This window comes from Lissotriton vulgaris, chromosome 1_1 (assembly GCF_964263255.1).
Source record: "Lissotriton vulgaris chromosome 1_1, aLisVul1.2, whole genome shotgun sequence".
Lineage (NCBI taxonomy): Eukaryota > Metazoa > Chordata > Amphibia > Caudata > Salamandridae > Lissotriton > Lissotriton vulgaris.
The window spans coordinates 1,196,063,613-1,196,085,944 of NC_141685.1; the positions used below are offsets into that span (position 1 = coordinate 1,196,063,613).

Below are 22,332 nucleotides of genomic sequence, written 5' to 3' on the forward strand. Positions count from 1 at the left end.
TGTCAGACAACATCTTGTTTTTGCTTTATGATGTCCGTTTGCTAGGCAACAGAATGGCCCTCAGGTCAGACAACATTCTTGCTTTAGATTTATGACGTCAGAGCACCAGTGGACCAATTGTCCTTGTGGAAGCTGACCACACAGGAGGATGAGATTTCAGAAGTTATGCAGTAGGTTACTATCCGTGTTTGTAAGGCAAGTAGGAGGGGGAATGGTAAAGGATGCTGAACCACTTAAAGCATAGCGGCCTTTTTGAAAGTGGGCTGGGGATACAAAAATAGAGATTATCCCTAATACCAATCCATCTGGAGTATCAGAGCCCAACATGCAAAGTGCAGGGGAAGGTTAAATGAGTTTTGTTCTTTGAGAAGGAAACACTATAGTTCTAAAGTGAGATAGTGCATTTCAACCTCAAAGGCAGCAAATTCCTCAAAGGGAACATTGCTAGCACCAGGATTTAAAGCAGGCTTTAGTAGTGTTGAAGGTTTGTTAACTATCATGACCAACACAATGTGATCCATATTACTTCCTTATTGACAGAAAATATATTCAGGCACAGGCTCCCACTAGAAGGTAATGAGGAAATTCAAATGCTGTGAACGTCTTTTTAATGCCTAAAGGAATGATTGTGAGTTTTACTTGCCATATAATTTGGTGAATTGATGCCGTAAGACTTGCTTTTTTTTTTTTCTTCAGTCTCGGCAAGGCAGAGAAATTCTGTGGTGAAACACTGCCACTGCTGGCCATTCAGTATAATCTGCAGATGGAAAAGTCCACTGTTAGCACAATTTTTATAAAGGGTAAACAGATCAATAGTATGGAGTCTATATTATTGTGAAAATCAACAGCTCATTAGAAAATCAAATCCCAATTTGTGTTTTTAAAATCCCATACTTTTTTTGAATCCCACGCCTCACTTGCTAACACTCTCTAAACAACTGTAGCACATACATTAGGACATAGATATATAGATCTTTTTGCCAGCCAAGTGGCAGTGAACCCTTCTCAATTCATTTGTGTTAGGATATGGTACACCATTAGCAATTAAGCCAGCTGATTAGTTGAGAGCGGAAGGGTTATGTTACAATTAATGGGAATAATAAAAACGATGAATAGCATATTTACCATCCTAATTTTAGCCAATTCCTACCAGTTCAGCAATAGTAAAGTTGAGACTCTTATGCTCAAACGCACTTTCACACAAATTCAGAAGTCTAAAAAAATGCCAATTTCTTTAATCTTAACATCTTAGTTTACAGTAGGGCATCCTGTCTACCCTACTACTCATTTAATTACCAAGATGAATGTATCCTACTGCTTAATAGGCAACAGAGTGGCCCTCATGTCAGACAACATCTTGTTTTTGCTTTATGATGTCCGTTTGCTAGGCAACAGAATGGCCCTCAGGTCAGACAACATTCTTGCTTTAGATTTATGACGTCAGAGCACCAGTGGACCAATTGTCCTTGTGGAAGCTGACCACACAGGAGGATGAGATTTCAGAAGTTATGCAGTAGGTTACTATCCGTGTTTGTAAGGCAAGTAGGAGGGGGAATGGTAAAGGATGCTGAACCACTTAAAGCATAGCGGCCTTTTTGAAAGTGGGCTGGGGATACAAAAATAGAGATTATCCCTAATACCAATCCATCTGGAGTATCAGAGCCCAACATGCAAAGTGCAGGGGAAGGTTAAATGAGTTTTGTTCTTTGAGAAGGAAACACTATAGTTCTAAAGTGAGATAGTGCATTTCAACCTCAAAGGCAGCAAATTCCTCAAAGGGAACATTGCTAGCACCAGGATTTAAAGCAGGCTTTAGTAGTGTTGAAGGTTTGTTAACTATCATGACCAACACAATGTGATCCATATTACTTCCTTATTGACAGAAAATATATTCAGGCACAGGCTCCCACTAGAAGGTAATGAGGAAATTCAAATGCTGTGAACGTCTTTTTAATGCCTAAAGGAATGATTGTGAGTTTTACTTGCCATATAATTTGGTGAATTGATGCCGTATGCCGGAAGACTTGCTTTTTTTTTTTTCTTCAGTCTCGGCAAGGCAGAGAAATTCTGTGGTGAAACACTGCCACTGCTGGCCATTCAGTATAATCTGCAGATGGAAAAGTCCACTGTTAGCACAATTTTTATAAAGGGTAAACAGATCAATAGTATGGAGTCTATATTATTGTGAAAATCAACAGCTCATTAGAAAATCAAATCCCAATTTGTGTTTTTAAAATCCCATACTTTTTTTGAATCCCACGCCTCACTTGCTAACACTCTCTAAACAACTGTAGCACATACATTAGGACATAGATATATAGATCTTTTTGCCAGCCAAGTGGCAGTGAACCCTTCTCAATTCATTTGTGTTAGGATATGGTACACCATTAGCAATTAAGCCAGCTGATTAGTTGAGAGCGGAAGGGTTATGTTACAATTAATGGGAATAATAAAAACGATGAATAGCATATTTACCATCCTCATTTTAGCCAATTCCTACCAGTTCAGCAATAGTAAAGTTGAGACTCTTATGCTCAAACGCACTTTCACACAAATTCAGAAGTCTAAAAAAATGCCAATTTCTTTAATCTTAACATCTTAGTTTACAGTAGGGCATCCTGTCTACCCTACTACTCATTTAATTACCAAGATGAATGTATCCTACTGCTTAATAGGCAACAGAGTGGCCCTCATGTCAGACAACATCTTGTTTTTGCTTTATGATGTCCGTTTGCTAGGCAACAGAATGGCCCTCAGGTCAGACAACATTCTTGCTTTAGATTTATGACGTCAGAGCACCAGTGGACCAATTGTCCTCGTGGAAGCTGACCACACAGGAGGATGAGATTTCAGAAGTTATGCAGTAGGTTACTATCCGTGTTTGTAAGGCAAGTAGGAGGGGGAATGGTAAAGGATGCTGAACCACTTAAAGCATAGCGGCCTTTTTGAAAGTGGGCTGGGGATACAAAAATAGAGATTATCCCTAATACCAATCCATCTTGAGTATCAGAGCCCAACGTGCAAAGTGCAGGGGAAGGTTAAATGAGTTTTGTTCTTTGAGAAGGAAACACTATAGTTCTAAAGTGAGATAGTGCATTTCAACCTCAAAGGCAGCAAATTCCTCAAAGGGAACATTGCTAGCACCAGGATTTAAAGCAGGCTTTAGTAGTGTTGAAGGTTTGTTAACTATCATGACCAGCACAATGTGATCCATATTACTTCCTTATTGACAGAAAATATATTCAGGCACAGGCTCCCACTAGAAGGTAATGAGGAAATTCAAATGCTGTGAACGTCTTTTTAATGCCTAAAGGAATGATTGTGAGTTTTACTTGCCATATAATTTGGTGAATTGATGCCGTATGCCGGAAGACTTGCTTTTTTTTTTCCTTCAGTCTCGGCAAGGCAGAGAAATTCTGTGGTGAAACACTGCCACTGCTGGCCATTCAGTATAATCTGCAGATGGAAAAGTCCACTGTTAGCACAATTTTTATAAAGGGTAAACAGATCAATAGTATGGAGTCTATATTATTGTGAAAATCAACAGCTCATTAGAAAATCAAATCCCAATTTGTGTTTTTAAAATCCCATACTTTTTTTGAATCCCACGCCTCACTTGCTAACACTCTCTAAACAACTGTAGCACATACATTAGGACATAGATATATAGATCTTTTTGCCAGCCAAGTGGCAGTGAACCCTTCTCAATTCATTTGTGTTAGGATATGGTACACCATTAGCAATTAAGCCAGCTGATTAGTTGAGAGCGGAAGGGTTATGTTACAATTAATGGGAATAATAAAAACGATGAATAGCATATTTACCATCCTAATTTTAGCCAATTCCTACCAGTTCAGCAATAGTAAAGTTGAGACTCTTATGCTCAAACGCACTTTCACACAAATTCAGAAGTCTAAAAAAATGCCAATTTCTTTAATCTTAACATCTTAGTTTACAGTAGGGCATCCTGTCTACCCTACTACTCATTTAATTACCAAGATGAATGTATCCTACTGCTTAATAGGCAACAGAGTGGCCCTCATGTCAGACAACATCTTGTTTTTGCTTTATGATGTCCGTTTGCTAGGCAACAGAATGGCCCTCAGGTCAGACAACATTCTTGCTTTAGATTTATGACGTCAGAGCACCAGTGGACCAATTGTCCTTGTGGAAGCTGACCACACAGGAGGATGAGATTTCAGAAGTTATGCAGTAGGTTACTATCCGTGTTTGTAAGGCAAGTAGGAGGGGGAATGGTAAAGGATGCTGAACCACTTAAAGCATAGCGGCCTTTTTGAAAGTGGGCTGGGGATACAAAAATAGAGATTATCCCTAATACCAATCCATCTGGAGTATCAGAGCCCAACATGCAAAGTGCAGGGGAAGGTTAAATGAGTTTTGTTCTTTGAGAAGGAAACACTATAGTTCTAAAGTGAGATAGTGCATTTCAACCTCAAAGGCAGCAAATTCCTCAAAGGGAACATTGCTAGCACCAGGATTTAAAGCAGGCTTTAGTAGTGTTGAAGGTTTGTTAACTATCATGACCAACACAATGTGATCCATATTACTTCCTTATTGACAGAAAATATATTCAGGCACAGGCTCCCACTAGAAGGTAATGAGGAAATTCAAATGCTGTGAACGTCTTTTTAATGCCTAAAGGAATGATTGTGAGTTTTACTTGCCATATAATTTGGTGAATTGATGCCGTATGCCGGAAGACTTGCTTTTTTTTTTCCTTCAGTCTCGGCAAGGCAGAGAAATTCTGTGGTGAAACACTGCCACTGCTGGCCATTCAGTATAATCTGCAGATGGAAAAGTCCACTGTTAGCACAATTTTTATAAAGGGTAAACAGATCAATAGTATGGAGTCTATATTATTGTGAAAATCAACAGCTCATTAGAAAATCAAATCCCAATTTGTGTTTTTAAAATCCCATACTTTTTTTGAATCCCACGCCTCACTTGCTAACACTCTCTAAACAACTGTAGCACATACATTAGGACATAGATATATAGATCTTTTTGCCAGCCAAGTGGCAGTGAACCCTTCTCAATTCATTTGTGTTAGGATATGGTACACCATTAGCAATTAAGCCAGCTGATTAGTTGAGAGCGGAAGGGTTATGTTACAATTAATGGGAATAATAAAAACGATGAATAGCATATTTACCATCCTCATTTTAGCCAATTCCTACCAGTTCAGCAATAGTAAAGTTGAGACTCTTATGCTCAAACGCACTTTCACACAAATTCAGAAGTCTAAAAAAATGCCAATTTCTTTAATCTTAACATCTTAGTTTACAGTAGGGCATCCTGTCTACCCTACTACTCATTTAATTACCAAGATGAATGTATCCTACTGCTTAATAGGCAACAGAGTGGCCCTCATGTCAGACAACATCTTGTTTTTGCTTTATGATGTCCGTTTGCTAGGCAACAGAATGGCCCTCAGGTCAGACAACATTCTTGCTTTAGATTTATGACGTCAGAGCACCAGTGGACCAATTGTCCTCGTGGAAGCTGACCACACAGGAGGATGAGATTTCAGAAGTTATGCAGTAGGTTACTATCCGTGTTTGTAAGGCAAGTAGGAGGGGGAATGGTAAAGGATGCTGAACCACTTAAAGCATAGCGGCCTTTTTGAAAGTGGGCTGGGGATACAAAAATAGAGATTATCCCTAATACCAATCCATCTTGAGTATCAGAGCCCAACGTGCAAAGTGCAGGGGAAGGTTAAATGAGTTTTGTTCTTTGAGAAGGAAACACTATAGTTCTAAAGTGAGATAGTGCATTTCAACCTCAAAGGCAGCAAATTCCTCAAAGGGAACATTGCTAGCACCAGGATCTAAAGCAGGCTTTAGTAGTGTTGAAGGTTTGTTAACTATCATGACCAACACAATGTGATCCATATTACTTCCTTATTGACAGAAAATATATTCAGGCACAGGCTCCCACTAGAAGGTAATGAGGAAATTCAAATGCTGTGAACGTCTTTTTAATGCCTAAAGGAATGATTGTGAGTTTTACTTGCCATATAATTTGGTGAATTGATGCCGTATGCCGGAAGACTTGCTTTTTTTTTTTCCTTCAGTCTCGGCAAGGCAGAGAAATTCTGTGGTGAAACACTGCCACTGCTGGCCATTCAGTATAATCTGCAGATGGAAAAGTCCACTGTTAGCACAATTTTTATAAAGGGTAAACAGATCAATAGTATGGAGTCTATATTATTGTGAAAATCAACAGCTCATTAGAAAATCAAATCCCAATTTGTGTTTTTAAAATCCCATACTTTTTTTGAATCCCACGCCTCACTTGCTAACACTCTCTAAACAACTGTAGCACATACATTAGGACATAGATATATAGATCTTTTTGCCAGCCAAGTGGCAGTGAACCCTTCTCAATTCATTTGTGTTAGGATATGGTACACCATTAGCAATTAAGCCAGCTGATTAGTTGAGAGCGGAAGGGTTATGTTACAATTAATGGGAATAATAAAAACGATGAATAGCATATTTACCATCCTCATTTTAGCCAATTCCTACCAGTTCAGCAATAGTAAAGTTGAGACTCTTATGCTCAAACGCACTTTCACACAAATTCAGAAGTCTAAAAAAAATGCCAATTTCTTTAATCTTAACATCTTAGTTTACAGTAGGGCATCCTGTCTACCCTACTACTCATTTAATTACCAAGATGAATGTATCCTACTGCTTAATAGGCAACAGAGTGGCCCTCATGTCAGACAACATCTTGTTTTTGCTTTATGATGTCCGTTTGCTAGGCAACAGAATGGCCCTCAGGTCAGACAACATTCTTGCTTTAGATTTGACGTCAGAGCACCAGTGGACCAATTGTCCTTGTGGAAGCTGACTACACAGGAGGATGAGATTTCAGAAGTTATGCAGTAGGTTACTATCCGTGTTTGTAAGGCAAGTAGGAGGGGGAATGGTAAAGGATGCTGAACCACTTAAAGCATAGCGGCCTTTTTGAAAGTGGGCTGGGGATACAAAAATAGAGATTATCCCTAATACCAATCCATCTTGAGTATCAGAGCCCAACATGCAAAGTGCAGGGGAAGGTTAAATGAGTTTTGTTCTTTGAGAAGGAAACACTATAGTTCTAAAGTGAGATAGTGCATTTCAACCTCAAAGGCAGCAAATTCCTCAAAGGGAACATTGCTAGCACCAGGATCTAAAGCAGGCTTTAGTAGTGTTGAAGGTTTGTTAACTATCATGACCAACACAATGTGATCCATATTACTTCCTTATTGACAGAAAATATATTCAGGCACAGGCTCCCACTAGAAGGTAATGAGGAAATTCAAATGCTGTGAACGTCTTTTTAATGCCTAAAGGAATGATTGTGAGTTTTACTTGCCATATAATTTGGTGAATTGATGCCGTATGCCGGAAGACTTGCTTTTTTTTTTTCCTTCAGTCTCGGCAAGGCAGAGAAATTCTGTGGTGAAACACTGCCACTGCTGGCCATTCAGTATAATCTGCAGATGGAAAAGTCCACTGTTAGCACAATTTTTATAAAGGGTAAACAGATCAATAGTATGGAGTCTATATTATTGTGAAAATCAACAGCTCATTAGAAAATCAAATCCCAATTTGTGTTTTTAAAATCCCATACTTTTTTTGAATCCCACGCCTCACTTGCTAACACTCTCTAAACAACTGTAGCACATACATTAGGACATAGATATATAGATCTTTTTGCCAGCCAAGTGGCAGTGAACCCTTCTCAATTCATTTGTGTTAGGATATGGTACACCATTAGCAATTAAGCCAGCTGATTAGTTGAGAGCGGAAGGGTTATGTTACAATTAATGGGAATAATAAAAACGATGAATAGCATATTTACCATCCTCATTTTAGCCAATTCCTACCAGTTCAGCAATAGTAAAGTTGAGACTCTTATGCTCAAACGCACTTTCACACAAATTCAGAAGTCTAAAAAAAATGCCAATTTCTTTAATCTTAACATCTTAGTTTACAGTAGGGCATCCTGTCTACCCTACTACTCATTTAATTACCAAGATGAATGTATCCTACTGCTTAATAGGCAACAGAGTGGCCCTCATGTCAGACAACATCTTGTTTTTGCTTTATGATGTCCGTTTGCTAGGCAACAGAATGGCCCTCAGGTCAGACAACATTCTTGCTTTAGATTTGACGTCAGAGCACCAGTGGACCAATTGTCCTTGTGGAAGCTGACTACACAGGAGGATGAGATTTCAGAAGTTATGCAGTAGGTTACTATCCGTGTTTGTAAGGCAAGTAGGAGGGGGAATGGTAAAGGATGCTGAACCACTTAAAGCATAGCGGCCTTTTTGAAAGTGGGCTGGGGATACAAAAATAGAGATTATCCCTAATACCAATCCATCTTGAGTATCAGAGCCCAACATGCAAAGTGCAGGGGAAGGTTAAATGAGTTTTGTTCTTTGAGAAGGAAACACTATAGTTCTAAAGTGAGATAGTGCATTTCAACCTCAAAGGCAGCAAATTCCTCAAAGGGAACATTGCTAGCACCAGGATTTAAAGCAGGCTTTAGTAGTGTTGAAGGTTTGTTAACTATCATGACCAGCACAATGTGATCCATATTACTTCCTTATTGACAGAAAATATATTCAGGCACAGGCTCCCACTAGAAGGTAATGAGGAAATTCAAATGCTGTGAACGTCTTTTTAATGCCTAAAGGAATGATTGTGAGTTTTACTTGCCATATAATTTGGTGAATTGATGCCGTATGCCGGAAGACTTGCTTTTTTTTTTTCCTTCAGTCTCGGCAAGGCAGAGAAATTCTGTGGTGAAACACTGCCACTGCTGGCCATTCAGTATAATCTGCAGATGTAAAAGTCCACTGTTAGCACAATTTTTATAAAGGGTAAACAGATCAATAGTATGGAGTCTATATTATTGTGAAAATCAACAGCTCATTAGAAAATCAAATCCCAATTTGTGTTTTTAAAATCCCATACTTTTTTTGAATCCCACGCCTCACTTGCTAACACTCTCTAAACAACTGTAGCACATACATTAGGACATAGATATATAGATCTTTTTGCCAGCCAAGTGGCAGTGAACCCTTCTCAATTCATTTGTGTTAGGATATGGTACACATTTAGCAATTAAGCCAGCTGATTAGTTGAGAGCGGAAGGGTTATGTTACAATTAATGGGAATAATAAAAACGATGAATAGCATATTTACCATCCTCATTTTAGCCAATTCCTACCAGTTCGGCAATAGTAAAGTTGAGACTCTTATGCTCAAACGCACTTTCACACAAATTCAGAAGTCTAAAAAAATGCCAATTTCTTTAATCTTAACATCTTAGTTTACAGTAGGGCATCCTGTCTACCCTACTACTCATTTAATTACCAAGATGAATGTATCCTACTGCTTAATAGGCAACAGAGTGGCCCTCATGTCAGACAACATCTTGTTTTTGCTTTATGATGTCCGTTTGCTAGGCAACAGAATGGCCCTCAGGTCAGACAACATTCTTGCTTTAGATTTATGACATCAGAGCACCAGTGGACCAATTGTCCTCGTGGAAGCTGACCACACAGGAGGATGAGATTTCAGAAGTTATGCAGTAGGTTACTATCCGTGTTTGTAAGGCAAGTAGGAGGGGGAATGGTAAAGGATGCTGAACCACTTAAAGCATAGCGGCCTTTTTGAAAGTGGGCTGGGGATACAAAAATAGAGATTATCCCTAATACCAATCCATCTGGAGTATCAGAGCCCAACATGCAAAGTGCAGGGGAAGGTTAAATGAGTTTTGTTCTTTGAGAAGGAAACACTATAGTTCTAAAGTGAGATAGTGCATTTCAACCTCAAAGGCAGCAAATTCCTCAAAGGGAACATTGCTAGCACCAGGATTTAAAGCAGGCTTTAGTAGTGTTGAAGGTTTGTTAACTATCATGACCAACACAATGTGATCCATATTACTTCCTTATTGACAGAAAATATATTCAGGCACAGGCTCCCACTAGAAGGTAATGAGGAAATTCAAATGCTGTGAACGTCTTTTTAATGCCTAAAGGAATGATTGTGAGTTTTACTTGCCATATAATTTGGTGAATTGATGCCGTATGCCGGAAGACTTGCTTTTTTTTTTCCTTCAGTCTCAGCAAGGCAGAGAAATTCTGTGGTGAAACACTGCCACTGCTGGCCATTCAGTATAATCTGCAGATGGAAAAGTCCACTGTTAGCACAATTTTTATAAAGGGTAAACAGATCAATAGTATGGAGTCTATATTATTGTGAAAATCAACAGCTCATTAGAAAATCAAATCCCAATTTGTGTTTTTAAAATCCCATACTTTTTTTGAATCCCACGCCTCACTTGCTAACACTCTCTAAACAACTGTAGCACATACATTAGGACATAGATATATAGATCTTTTTGCCAGCCAAGTGGCAGTGAACCCTTCTCAATTCATTTGTGTTAGGATATGGTACACCATTAGCAATTAAGCCAGCTGATTAGTTGAGAGCGGAAGGGTTATGTTACAATTAATGGGAATAATAAAAACGATGAATAGCATATTTACCATCCTCATTTTAGCCAATTCCTACCAGTTCAGCAATAGTAAAGTTGAGACTCTTATGCTCAAACGCACTTTCACACAAATTCAGAAGTCTAAAAAAATGCCAATTTCTTTAATCTTAACATCTTAGTTTACAGTAGGGCATCCTGTCTACCCTACTACTCATTTAATTACCAAGATGAATGTATCCTACTGCTTAATAGGCAACAGAGTGGCCCTCATGTCAGACAACATCTTGTTTTTGCTTTATGATGTCCGTTTGCTAGGCAACAGAATGGCCCTCAGGTCAGACAACATTCTTGCTTTAGATTTATGACATCAGAGCACCAGTGGGCCGATTGTCCTTGTGGAAGCTGACCACACAGGAGGATGATATTTCAGAAGTTATGCAGTAGGTTACTATCCGTGTTTGTAAGGCAAGTAGGAGGGGGAATGGTAAAGGATGCTGAACCACTTAAAGCATAGCGGCCTTTTTGAAAGTGGGCTGGGGATACAAAAATAGAGATTATCCCTAATACCAATCCATCTCGAGTATCAGAGCCCAACATGCAAAGTGCAGGGGAAGGTTAAATGAGTTTTGTTCTTTGAGAAGGAAACACTATAGTTCTAAAGTGAGATAGTGCATTTCAACCTCAAAGGCAGCAAATTCCTCAAAGGGAACATTGCTAGCACCAGGATCTAAAGCAGGCTTTAGTAGTGTTGAAGGTTTGTTAACTATCATGACCAACACAATGTGATCCATATTACTTCCTTATTGACAGAAAATATATTCAGGCACAGGCTCCCACTAGAAGGTAATGAGGAAATTCAAATGCTGTGAACGTCTTTTTAATGCCTAAAGGAATGATTGTGAGTTTTACTTGCCATATAATTTGGTGAATTGATGCCGTATGCCGGAAGACTTGCTTTTTTTTTTCCTTCAGTCTCGGCAAGGCAGAGAAATTCTGTGGTGAAACACTGCCACTGCTGGCCATTCAGTATAATCTGCAGATGGAAAAGTCCACTGTTAGCACAATTTTTATAAAGGGTAAACAGATCAATAGTATGGAGTCTATATTATTGTGAAAATCAACAGCTTATTAGAAAATCAAATCCCAATTTGTGTTTTTAAAATCCCATACTTTTTTTGAATCCCACGCCTCACTTGCTAACACTCTCTAAACAACTGCAGCACATACATTAGGACATAGATATATAGATCTTTTTGCCAGCCAAGTGGCAGTGAACCCTTCTCAATTCATTTGTGTTAGGATATGGTACACCATTATTAATTAAGCCAGCTGATTAGTTGAGAGCGGAAGGGTTATGTTACAATTAATGGGAATAATAAAAACGATGAATAGCATATTTACCATCCTCATTTTAGCCAATTCCTACCAGTTCAGCAATAGTAAAGTTGAGACTCTTATGCTCAAACGCACTTTCACACAAATTCAGAAGTCTAAAAAAATGCCAATTTCTTTAATCTTAACATCTTAGTTTACAGTAGGGCATCCTGTCTACCCTACTACTCATTTAATTACCAAGATGAATGTATCCTACTGCTTAATAGGCAACAGAGTGGCCCTCATGTCAGACAACATCTTGTTTTTGCTTTATGATGTCCGTTTGCTAGGCAACAGAATGGCCCTCAGGTCAGACAACATTCTTGCTTTATATTTATGACGTCAGAGCACCAGTGGACCAATTGTCCTTGTGGAAGCTGACCACACAGGAGGATGATATTTCAGAAGTTATGCAGTAGGTTACTATCCGTGTTTGTAAGGCAAGTAGGAGGGGGAATGGTAAAGGATGCTGAACCACTTAAAGCATAGCGGCCTTTTTGAAAGTGGGCTGGGGATACAGAAATAGAGATTATCCCTAATACCAATCCATCTTGAGTATCAGAGCCCAACATGCAAAGTGCAGGGGAAGGTTAAATGAGTTTTGTTCTTTGAGAAGGAAACACTATAGTTCTAAAGTGAGATAGTGCATTTCAACCTCAAAGGCAGCAAATTCCTCAAAGGGAACATTGCTAGCACCAGGATCTAAAGCAGACTTTAGTAGTGTTGAAGGTTTGTTAACTATCATGACCAACACAATGTGATCCATATTACTTCCTTATTGACAGAAAATATATTCAGGCACAGGCTCCCACTAGAAGGTAATGAGGAAATTCAAATGCTGTGAACGTCTTTTTAATGCCTAAAGGAATGATTGTGAGTTTTACTTGCCATATAATTTGGTGAATTGATGCCGTATGCCGGAAGACTTGCTTTTTTTTTTCCTTCAGTCTCAGCAAGACAGAGAAATTCTGTGGTGAAACACTGCCACTGCTGGCCATTCAGTATAATCTGCAGATGGAAAAGTCCACTGTTAGCACAATTTTTATAAAGGGTAAACAGATCAATAGTATGGAGTCTATATTATTGTGAAAATCAACAGCTCATTAGAAAATCAAATCCCAATTTGTGTTTTTAAAATCCCATACTTTTTTTGAATCCCACGCCTCACTTGCTAACACTCTAAACAACTGTAGCACATACATTAGGACATAGATATATAGATCTTTTTGCCAGCCAAGTGGCAGTGAACCCTTCTCAATTCATTTGTGTTAGGATATGGTACACCATTAGCAATTAAGCCAGCTGATTAGCTGAGAGCGGAAGGGTTATGTTACAATTAATGGGAATAATAAAAACGATGAATAGCATATTTACCATCCTCATTTTAGCCAATTCCTACCAGTTCAGCAATAGTAAAGTTGAGACTCTTATGCTCAAACGCACTTTCACACAAATTCAGAAGTCTAAAAAAATGCCAATTTCTTTAATCTTAACATCTTAGTTTACAGTAGGGCATCCTGTCTACCCTACTACTCATTTAATTACCAAGATGAATGTATCCTACTGCTTAATAGGCAACAGAGTGGCCCTCATGTCAGACAACATCTTGTTTTTGCTTTATGATGTCCGTTTGCTAGGCAACAGAATGGCCCTCAGGTCAGACAACATTCTTGCTTTAGATTTCTGACGTCAGAGCACCAGTGGACCAATTGTCCTTGTGGAAGCTGACCACACAGGAGGATGATATTTCAGAAGTTATGCAGTAGGTTACTATCCGTGTTTGTAAGGCAAGTAGGAGGGGGAATGGTAAAGGATGCTGAACCACTTAAAGCATAGCGGCCTTTTTGAAAGTGGGCTGGGGATACAGAAATAGAGATTATCCCTAATACCAATCCATCTTGAGTATCAGAGCCCAACATGCAAAGTGCAGGGGAAGGTTAAATGAGTTTTGTTCTTTGAGAAGGAAACACTATAGTTCTAAAGTGAGATAGTGCATTTCAACCTCAAAGGCAGCAAATTCCTCAAAGGGAACATTGCTAGCACCAGGATCTAAAGCAGACTTTAGTAGTGTTGAAGGTTTGTTAACTATCATGACCAACACAATGTGATCCATATTACTTCCTTATTGACAGAAAATATATTCAGGCACAGGCTCCCACTAGAAGGTAATGAGGAAATTCAAATGCTGTGAACGTCTTTTTAATGCCTAAAGGAATGATTGTGAGTTTTACTTGCCATATAATTTGGTGAATTGATGCCGTATGCCGGAAGACTTGCTTTTTTTTTTTCCTTCAGTCTCAGCAAGGCAGAGAAATTCTGTGGTGAAACACTGCCACTGCTGGCCATTCAGTATAATCTGCAGATGGAAAAGTCCACTGTTAGCACAATTTTTATAAAGGGTAAACAGATCAATAGTATGGAGTCTATATTATTGTGAAAATCAACAGCTCATTAAAAAATCAAATCCCAATTTGTGTTTTTAAAATCCCATACTTTTTTTGAATCCCACGCCTCACTTGCTAACACTCTCTAAACAACTGTAGCACATACATTAGGACATAGATATATAGATCTTTTTGCCAGCCAAGTGGCAGTGAACCCTTCTCAATTCATTTGTGTTAGGATATGGTACACCATTAGCAATTAAGCCAGCTGATTAGTTGAGAGCGGAAGGGTTATGTTACAATTAATGGGAATAATAAAAACGATGAATAGCATATTTACCATCCTCATTTTAGCCAATTCCTACCAGTTCAGCAATAGTAAAGTTGAGACTCTTATGCTCAAACGCACTTTCACACAAATTCAGAAGTCTAAAAAAATGCCAATTTCTTTAATCTTAACATCTTAGTTTACAGTAGGGCATCCTGTCTACCCTACTACTTATTTAATTACCAAGATGAATGTATCCTACTGCTTAATAGGCAACAGAGTGGCCCTCATGTCAGACAACATCTTGTTTTTGCTTTATGATGTCCGTTTGCTAGGCAACAGAATGGCCCTCAGGTCAGACAACATTCTTGCTTTAGATTTATGACATCAGAGCACCAGTGGGCCGATTGTCCTTGTGGAAGCTGACCACACAGGAGAATGATATTTCAGAAGTTATGCAGTAGGTTACTATCCGTGTTTGTAAGGCAAGTAGGAGGGGGAATGGTAAAGGATGCTGAACCACTTAAAGCATAGCGGCCTTTTTGAAAGTGGGCTGGGGATACAAAAATAGAGATTATCCCTAATACCAATCCATCTGGAGTATCAGAGCCCAACATGCAAAGTGCAGGGGAAGGTTAAATGAGTTTTGTTCTTTGAGAAGGAAACACTATAGTTCTAAAGTGAGATAGTGCATTTCAACCTCAAAGGCAGCAAATTCCTCAAAGGGAACATTGCTAGCACCAGGATCTAAAGCAGGCTTTAGTAGTGTTGAAGGTTTGTTAACTATCATGACCAACACAATGTGATCCATATTACTTCCTTATTGACAGAAAATATATTCAGGCACAGGCTCCCACTAGAAGGTAATGAGGAAATTCAAATGCTGTGAACGTCTTTTTAATGCCTAAAGGAATGATTGTGAGTTTTACTTGCCATATAATTTGGTGAATTGATGCCGTATGCCGGAAGACTTGCTTTTTTTTTTTCCTTCAGTCTCGGCAAGGCAGAGAAATTCTGTGGTGAAACACTGCCACTGCTGGCCATTCAGTATAATCTGCAGATGGAAAAGTCCACTGTTAGCACAATTTTTATAAAGGGTAAACAGATCAATAGTATGGAGTCTATATTATTGTGAAAATCAACAGCTCATTAGAAAATCAAATCACAATTTGTGTTTTTAAAATCCCATACTTTTTTTGAATCCCACGCCTCACTTGCTAACACTCTCTAAACAACTGCAGCACATACATTAGGACATAGATATATAGATCTTTTTGCCAGCCAAGTGGCAGTGAACCCTTCTCAATTCATTTGTGTTAGGATATGGTACACCATTAGCAATTAAGCCAGCTGATTAGTTGAGAGCGGAAGGGTTATGTTACAATTAATGGGAATAATAAAAACGATGAATAGCATATTTACCATCCTCATTTTAGCCAATTCCTACCAGTTCAGCAATAGTAAAGTTGAGACTCTTATGCTCAAACGCACTTTCACACAAATTCAGAAGTCTAAAAAAATGCCAATTTCTTTAATCTTAACATCTTAGTTTACAGTAGGGCATCCTGTCTACCCTACTACTCATTTAATTACCAAGATGAATGTATCCTACTGCTTAATAGGCAACAGAGTGGCCCTCATGTCAGACAACATCTTGTTTTTGCTTTATGATGTCCGATTGCTAGGCAACAGAATGGCCCTCAGGTCAGACATCATTCTTGCTTTATATTTATGACGTCAGAGCACCAGTGGACCAATTGTCCTTGTGGAAGCTGACCACACAGGAGGATGATATTTCAGAAGTTATGCAGTAGGTTACTATCCGTGTTTGTAAGGCAAGTAGGAGGGGGAATGGTAAAGGATGCTGAACCACTTAAAGCATAGCGGCCTTTTTGCAAGTGGGCTGGGGATACAGAAATAGAGATTATCCCTAATACCAATCCATCTTGAGTATCAGAGCCCAACATGCAAGTGCAGGGGAAGGTTAAATGAGTTTTGTTCTTTGAGAAGGAAACACTATAGTTCTAAAGTGAGATAGTGCATTTCAACCTCAAAGGCAGCAAATTCCTCAAAGGGAACATTGCTAGCACCAGGATCTAAAGCAGACTTTAGTAGTGTTGAAGGTTTGTTAACTATCATGACCAACACAATGTGATCCATATTACTTCCTTATTGACAGAAAATATATTCAGGCACAGGCTCCCACTAGAAGGTAATGAGGAAATTCAAATGCTGTGAACGTCTTTTTAATGCCTAAAGGAATGATTGTGAGTTTTACTTGCCATATAATTTGGTGAATTGATGCCGTATGCCGGAAGACTTGCTTTTTTTTTTCCTTCAGTCTCAGCAAGACAGAGAAATTCTGTGGTGAAACACTGCCACTGCTGGCCATTCAGTATAATCTGCAGATGGAAAAGTCCACTGTTAGCACAATTTTTATAAAGGGTAAACAGATCAATAGTATGGAGTCTATATTATTGTGAAAATCAACAGCTCATTAGAAAATCAAATCCCAATTTGTGTTTTTAAAATCCCATACTTTTTTTGAATCCCACGCCTCACTTGCTAACACTCTAAACAACTGTAGCACATACATTAGGACATAGATATATAGATCTTTTTGCCAGCCAAGTGGCAGTGAACCCTTCTCAATTCATTTGTGTTAGGATATGGTACACCATTAGCAATTAAGCCAGCTGATTAGCTGAGAGCGGAAGGGTTATGTTACAATTAATGGGAATAATAAAAACGATGAATAGCATATTTACCATCCTCATTTTAGCCAATTCCTACCAGTTCAGCAATAGTAAAGTTGAGACTCTTATGCTCAAACGCACTTTCACACAAATTCAGAAGTCTAAAAAAATGCCAATTTCTTTAATCTTAACATCTTAGTTTACAGTAGGGCATCCTGTCTACCCTACTACTCATTTAATTACCAAGATGAATGTATCCTACTGCTTAATAGGCAACAGAGTGGCCCTCATGTCAGACAACATCTTGTTTTTGCTTTATGATGTCCGTTTGCTAGGCAACAGAATGGCCCTCAGGTCAGACAACATTCTTGCTTTAGATTTCTGACGTCAGAGCACCAGTGGACCAATTGTCCTTGTGGAAGCTGACCACACAGGAGGATGATATTTCAGAAGTTATGCAGTAGGTTACTATCCGTGTTTGTAAGGCAAGTAGGAGGGGGAATGGTAAAGGATGCTGAACCACTTAAAGCATAGCGGCCTTTTTGAAAGTGGGCTGGGGATACAGAAATAGAGATTATCCCTAATACCAATCCATCTTGAGTATCAGAGCCCAACATGCAAAGTGCAGGGGAAGGTTAAATGAGTTTTGTTCTTTGAGAAGGAAACACTATAGTTCTAAAGTGAGATAGTGCATTTCAACCTCAAAGGCAGCAAATTCCTCAAAGGGAACATTGCTAGCACCAGGATCTAAAGCAGACTTTAGTAGTGTTGAAGGTTTGTTAACTATCATGACCAACACAATGTGATCCATATTACTTCCTTATTGACAGAAAATATATTCAGGCACAGGCTCCCACTAGAAGGTAATGAGGAAATTCAAATGCTGTGAACGTCTTTTTAATGCCTAAAGGAATGATTGTGAGTTTTACTTGCCATATAATTTGGTGAATTGATGCCGTATGCCGGAAGACTTGCTTTTTTTTTTTCCTTCAGTCTCAGCAAGGCAGAGAAATTCTGTGGTGAAACACTGCCACTGCTGGCCATTCAGTATAATCTGCAGATGGAAAAGTCCACTGTTAGCACAATTTTTATAAAGGGTAAACAGATCAATAGTATGGAGTCTATATTATTGTGAAAATCAACAGCTCATTAAAAAATCAAATCCCAATTTGTGTTTTTAAAATCCCATACTTTTTTTGAATCCCACGCCTCACTTGCTAACACTCTCTAAACAACTGTAGCACATACATTAGGACATAGATATATAGATCTTTTTGCCAGCCAAGTGGCAGTGAACCCTTCTCAATTCATTTGTGTTAGGATATGGTACACCATTAGCAATTAAGCCAGCTGATTAGTTGAGAGCGGAAGGGTTATGTTACAATTAATGGGAATAATAAAAACGATGAATAGCATATTTACCATCCTCATTTTAGCCAATTCCTACCAGTTCAGCAATAGTAAAGTTGAGACTCTTATGCTCAAACGCACTTTCACACAAATTCAGAAGTCTAAAAAAATGCCAATTTCTTTAATCTTAACATCTTAGTTTACAGTAGGGCATCCTGTCTACCCTACTACTTATTTAATTACCAAGATGAATGTATCCTACTGCTTAATAGGCAACAGAGTGGCCCTCATGTCAGACAACATCTTGTTTTTGCTTTATGATGTCCGTTTGCTAGGCAACAGAATGGCCCTCAGGTCAGACAACATTCTTGCTTTAGATTTATGACATCAGAGCACCAGTGGGCCGATTGTCCTTGTGGAAGCTGACCACACAGGAGAATGATATTTCAGAAGTTATGCAGTAGGTTACTATCCGTGTTTGTAAGGCAAGTAGGAGGGGGAATGGTAAAGGATGCTGAACCACTTAAAGCATAGCGGCCTTTTTGAAAGTGGGCTGGGGATACAAAAATAGAGATTATCCCTAATACCAATCCATCTGGAGTATCAGAGCCCAACATGCAAAGTGCAGGGGAAGGTTAAATGAGTTTTGTTCTTTGAGAAGGAAACACTATAGTTCTAAAGTGAGATAGTGCATTTCAACCTCAAAGGCAGCAAATTCCTCAAAGGGAACATTGCTAGCACCAGGATCTAAAGCAGGCTTTAGTAGTGTTGAAGGTTTGTTAACTATCATGACCAACACAATGTGATCCATATTACTTCCTTATTGACAGAAAATATATTCAGGCACAGGCTCCCACTAGAAGGTAATGAGGAAATTCAAATGCTGTGAACGTCTTTTTAATGCCTAAAGGAATGATTGTGAGTTTTACTTGCCATATAATTTGGTGAATTGATGCCGTATGCCGGAAGACTTGCTTTTTTTTTTTCCTTCAGTCTCGGCAAGGCAGAGAAATTCTGTGGTGAAACACTGCCACTGCTGGCCATTCAGTATAATCTGCAGATGGAAAAGTCCACTGTTAGCACAATTTTTATAAAGGGTAAACAGATCAATAGTATGGAGTCTATATTATTGTGAAAATCAACAGCTCATTAGAAAATCAAATCACAATTTGTGTTTTTAAAATCCCATACTTTTTTTGAATCCCACGCCTCACTTGCTAACACTCTCTAAACAACTGCAGCACATACATTAGGACATAGATATATAGATCTTTTTGCCAGCCAAGTGGCAGTGAACCCTTCTCAATTCATTTGTGTTAGGATATGGTACACCATTAGCAATTAAGCCAGCTGATTAGTTGAGAGCGGAAGGGTTATGTTACAATTAATGGGAATAATAAAAACGATGAATAGCATATTTACCATCCTCATTTTAGCCAATTCCTACCAGTTCAGCAATAGTAAAGTTGAGACTCTTATGCTCAAACGCACTTTCACACAAATTCAGAAGTCTAAAAAAATGCCAATTTCTTTAATCTTAACATCTTAGTTTACAGTAGGGCATCCTGTCTACCCTACTACTCATTTAATTACCAAGATGAATGTATCCTACTGCTTAATAGGCAACAGAGTGGCCCTCATGTCAGACAACATCTTGTTTTTGCTTTATGATGTCCGATTGCTAGGCAACAGAATGGCCCTCAGGTCAGACATCATTCTTGCTTTATATTTATGACGTCAGAGCACCAGTGGACCAATTGTCCTTGTGGAAGCTGACCACACAGGAGGATGATATTTCAGAAGTTATGCAGTAGGTTACTATCCGTGTTTGTAAGGCAAGTAGGAGGGGGAATGGTAAAGGATGCTGAACCACTTAAAGCATAGCGGCCTTTTTGCAAGTGGGCTGGGGATACAGAAATAGAGATTATCCCTAATACCAATCCATCTTGAGTATCAGAGCCCAACATGCAAGTGCAGGGGAAGGTTAAATGAGTTTTGTTCTTTGAGAAGGAAACACTATAGTTCTAAAGTGAGATAGTGCATTTCAACCTCAAAGGCAGCAAATTCCTCAAAGGGAACATTGCTAGCACCAGGATCTAAAGCAGACTTTAGTAGTGTTGAAGGTTTGTTAACTATCATGACCAACACAATGTGATCCATATTACTTCCTTATTGACAGAAAATATATTCAGGCACAGGCTCCCACTAGAAGGTAATGAGGAAATTCAAATGCTGTGAACGTCTTTTTAATGCCTAAAGGAATGATTGTGAGTTTTACTTGCCATATAATTTGGTAAATTGATGCCGTATGCCGGAAGACTTGCTTTTTTTTTTTTCCTTCAGTCTCGGCAAGGCAGAGAAATTCTGTGGTGAAACACTGCCACTGCTGGCCATTCAGTATAATCTGCAGATGGAAAAGTCCACTGTTAGCACAATTTTTATAAAGGGTAAACAGATCAATAGTATGGAGTCTATATTATTGTGAAAATCAACAGCTCATTAGAAAATCAAATCCCAATTTGTGTTTTTAAAATCCCATACTTTTTTTGAATCCCACGCCTCACTTGCTAACACTCTCTAAACAACTGTAGCACATACATTAGGACATAGATATATAGATCTTTTTGCCAGCCAAGTGGCAGTGAACCCTTCTCAATTCATTTGTGTTAGGATATGGTACACCATTAGCAATTAAGCCAGCTGATTAGTTGAGAGCGGAAGGGTTATGTTACAATTAATGGGAATAATAAAAACGATGAATAGCATATTTACCATCCTCATTTTAGCCAATTCCTACCAGTTCAGCAATAGTAAACTTGAGACTCTTATGCTCAAACGCACTTTCACACAAATTCAGAAGTCTACAAAAATGCCAATTTCTTTAATCTTAACATCTTAGTTTACAGTAGGGCATCCTGTCTACCCTACTACTCATTTAATTACCAAGATGAATGTATCCCACTGCTTAATAGGCAACAGAGTGGCCCTCATGTCAGACAACATCTTGTTTTTGCTTTATGATGTCCGTTTGCTAGGCAACAGAATGGCCCTCAGGTCAGACAACATTCTTGCTTTAGATTTATGACATCAGAGCACCAGTGGACCAATTGTCCTTGTGGAAGCTGACCACACAGGAGGATGAGATTTCAGAAGTTATGCAGTAGGTTACTATCCGTGTTTGTAAGGCAAGTAGGAGGGGGGAATGGTAAAGGATGCTGAACCACTTAAAGCATAGCGGCCTTTTTGAAAGTGGGCTGGGGATACAAAAATAGAGATTATCCCTAATACCAATCCATCTGGAGTATCAGAGCCCAACATGCAAAGTGCAGGGGAAGGTTAAATGAGTTTTGTTCTTTGAGAAGGAAACACTATAGTTCTAAAGTGAGATAGTGCATTTCAACCTCAAAGGCAGCAAATTCCTCAAAGGGAACATTGCTAGCACCAGGATCTAAAGCAGGCTTTAGTAGTGTTGAAGGTTTGTTAACTATCATGACCAACACAATGTGGTCCATATTACTTCCTTATTGACAGAAAATATATTCAGGCACAGGCTCCCACTAGAAGGTAATGAGGAAATTCAAATGCTGTGAACGTCTTTTTAATGCCTAAAGGAATGATTGTGAGTTTTACTTGCCATATAATTTGGTGAATTGATGCCGTATGCCGGAAGACTTGCTTTTTTTTTTCCTTCAGTCTCGGCAAGGCAGAGAAATTTTGTGGTGAAACACTGCCACTGCTGGCC

At 38.8% G+C, this 22,332-nt stretch overlaps 1 protein-coding gene across 1 annotated transcript; it reads right to left on the reverse strand.

The window, feature by feature from the left end:
- Positions 1 to 3,336: 3,336 nt before the first annotated feature.
- Positions 3,337 to 20,994, reverse strand: LOC147748903 (uncharacterized). Its single transcript, XM_086936499.1, has 14 exons — positions 20,873 to 20,994; positions 19,524 to 19,644; positions 18,174 to 18,294; positions 16,827 to 16,946; positions 15,478 to 15,598; positions 14,128 to 14,248; positions 12,781 to 12,900; positions 11,432 to 11,551; positions 10,083 to 10,202; positions 8,733 to 8,853; positions 7,384 to 7,504; positions 6,035 to 6,155; positions 4,686 to 4,805; positions 3,337 to 3,456 (listed from the first exon to the last, which is right to left on the reverse strand). Exons 6-11 carry the CDS (start codon positions 14,236 to 14,238, stop codon positions 7,440 to 7,442), a joined length of 657 nt encoding a protein of 218 aa, XP_086792625.1. The 5' UTR covers positions 14,239 to 14,248; positions 15,478 to 15,598; positions 16,827 to 16,946; positions 18,174 to 18,294; positions 19,524 to 19,644; positions 20,873 to 20,994; the 3' UTR covers positions 3,337 to 3,456; positions 4,686 to 4,805; positions 6,035 to 6,155; positions 7,384 to 7,439.
- Between the last annotated feature and the right edge of the window lie 1,338 nt (positions 20,995 to 22,332).